General features: G+C 45.0%; 1 protein-coding gene across 1 annotated transcript; it reads left to right on the forward strand.

The window, feature by feature from the left end:
* Nucleotides 1–4: 4 nt before the first annotated feature.
* LOC129743190 (general transcription and DNA repair factor IIH helicase subunit XPB) lies at nucleotides 5–1,986 on the forward strand (the record flags this gene model as incomplete). The annotated part of the gene is made up of 1 exon (XM_055735164.1): nucleotides 5–1,986. A coding segment is annotated over one exon (1,914 nt), but the record flags the coding sequence as incomplete, so codon positions are not given.
* Nucleotides 1,987–2,285: the final 299 nt, after the last annotated feature.

Consider the following 2,285-nt stretch of genomic DNA (forward strand, 5'->3'; position numbering starts at 1 on the left):
TATCCGGCTCTGTACACTCTCGTATGGCAAGGTGAAACTGGTTTTGAAACACAACAAATACTTTGTAGAAAGCCCTCATCCGGAGGTGCTTCAGAAGTTGCTCAAAGATCCAGTCATTCAGAGTTGTCGACTGCGACGCACAAATGAGGAAGGCGATGGTTTCATTACGCAAACCATGGAGAAGAAAGGAATTACGGCGTTCGGAACAACCAAGATTGGGCCAACAACAACAGTTCCTGGAGCTACTGGTACGGCTTCAACAACCGAAGGAGAGAAAGCGGTTGAGCCAGAGGCAGCAACCGTAGTTCCGGATGACATTACCAACTTTTACGATAAAATGGATAACGAGGAAGAGGAAGATGAAGCAAACTTCAACACTGTTTCGTTTGAGGTAAACCAGGAAAAGATTGAAGTGCTGCAGAAGCGTTGCATTGAGATTGAGTTTCCTCTGCTGGCAGAGTACGATTTCCGAAACGATACAATCAATGCAGATATCAATATTGATCTGAAACCGGCTGCTGTTTTGCGTCCGTATCAGGAGAAAAGCTTAAGAAAGATGTTTGGTAATGGGCGAGCTCGCTCCGGTGTTATTGTACTGCCTTGTGGTGCTGGAAAATCACTGGTAGGAGTTACGGCTTGTTGCACTGTTCGCAAACGTGCGCTAGTTCTGTGCAACAGTGGTGTTTCCGTGGAACAATGGAAACAACAGTTTAAAATGTGGTCTACCGCTGATGACAGTATGATCTGTCGATTCACTTCCGAAGCTAAGGACAAACCTATGGGATGTGGTATTCTGGTAACTACATATTCTATGATAACCCACACCCAGAAGCGATCCTGGGAAGCCGAACAAACCATGCGCTGGCTCCAGGAGCAGGAATGGGGAATAATGGTGTTGGACGAGGTACACACCATCCCAGCGAAAATGTTCCGAAGAGTGCTCACGATAGTTCAATCTCATTGCAAGCTTGGACTTACGGCAACGTTGCTGCGAGAGGACGACAAAATTGCTGACCTCAACTTTCTCATCGGTCCCAAGCTGTACGAAGCCAACTGGTTGGAACTTCAAAAGCGAGGATACATTGCCCGAGTCCAATGTGCCGAAGTTTGGTGTCCAATGGCACCAGAATTCTACCGTGAATATCTCATTACTAAAACTTCCAAGAAGATGCTCCTATACGTTATGAATCCGGCTAAGTTCCGTGCTTGCCAGTACCTTATCCGTTATCACGAGAAACGTGGAGATAAAACCATCGTCTTCAGCGATAACGTATTCGCACTCAAGCATTACGCCATCAAGATGAACAAACCCTATATCTACGGGCCAACGTCCCAAAGTGAACGTATTCAAATTCTGCAAAATTTCAAATTCAACCCCAAGGTCAACACTATTTTTGTCAGTAAAGTCGCCGATACCAGTTTCGATTTGCCGGAAGCTAACGTGCTGATTCAGATATCTTCTCATGGCGGATCGCGTCGTCAGGAAGCACAGCGTCTAGGTCGTATTCTTCGTGCCAAAAAGGGCGCCATCGCCGAGGAGTACAATGCGTTCTTCTACACACTTGTGTCCCAGGACACCTTGGAAATGGGCTACTCTCGGAAGCGACAGCGTTTCTTGGTGAACCAGGGCTACAGTTACAAGGTGATTACGCACCTTGCCGGAATGGACAGCGATGCGGATCTGTTTTACAAGACTCGCGAAGAGCAGGGCCAACTGTTGCAGCAGGTTCTTTCCGCCTCGGATATGGACTGCGAGGATGAACGTATTCCGGGTGAGGGAACGGGGGCTCCTCGACCGGGTGGATCTAAACGTACCGGTGGGCTGAGCTCGATGTCCGGGGCGGACGATGCCGTTTATCTAGAGTTCCGTAGGAAGAAGGAGCATCTGCATCCGTTGTTCAAGAAATTCCGTGGCTGAAAGATTGTTATTGCGAGGAAATTATCTGCCTATTGTTTCAGTACCTACTAATGTTTCTTTGGTTGTTTGAGGTTTAATAAAATTTCATGAATCAATAAATTGTTTTTTTTTATAATTTCAAAGAGAAAAAAACCATAACATATTCCTCTGGTATATCAGGAATCCCTTTCCCTTAACACTGATATATCTCCTTTATTAGCTTGAATAGTTAGTTGAATGTTAGTTATAAACTATCTTAATGATACGGGATTTTCAACTAACACTTGATATCAAATCAAACATTTAAGTTTAGAAAAAAGCTTCAATTTGTACATAAAATTCCTCTAAAATAGGCTGATATCGCAAGGTTCCGAAATGGTTGTCTCTG

Source organism: Uranotaenia lowii, chromosome 2 (genome assembly GCF_029784155.1).
Source record: "Uranotaenia lowii strain MFRU-FL chromosome 2, ASM2978415v1, whole genome shotgun sequence".
Lineage (NCBI taxonomy): Eukaryota > Metazoa > Arthropoda > Insecta > Diptera > Culicidae > Uranotaenia > Uranotaenia lowii.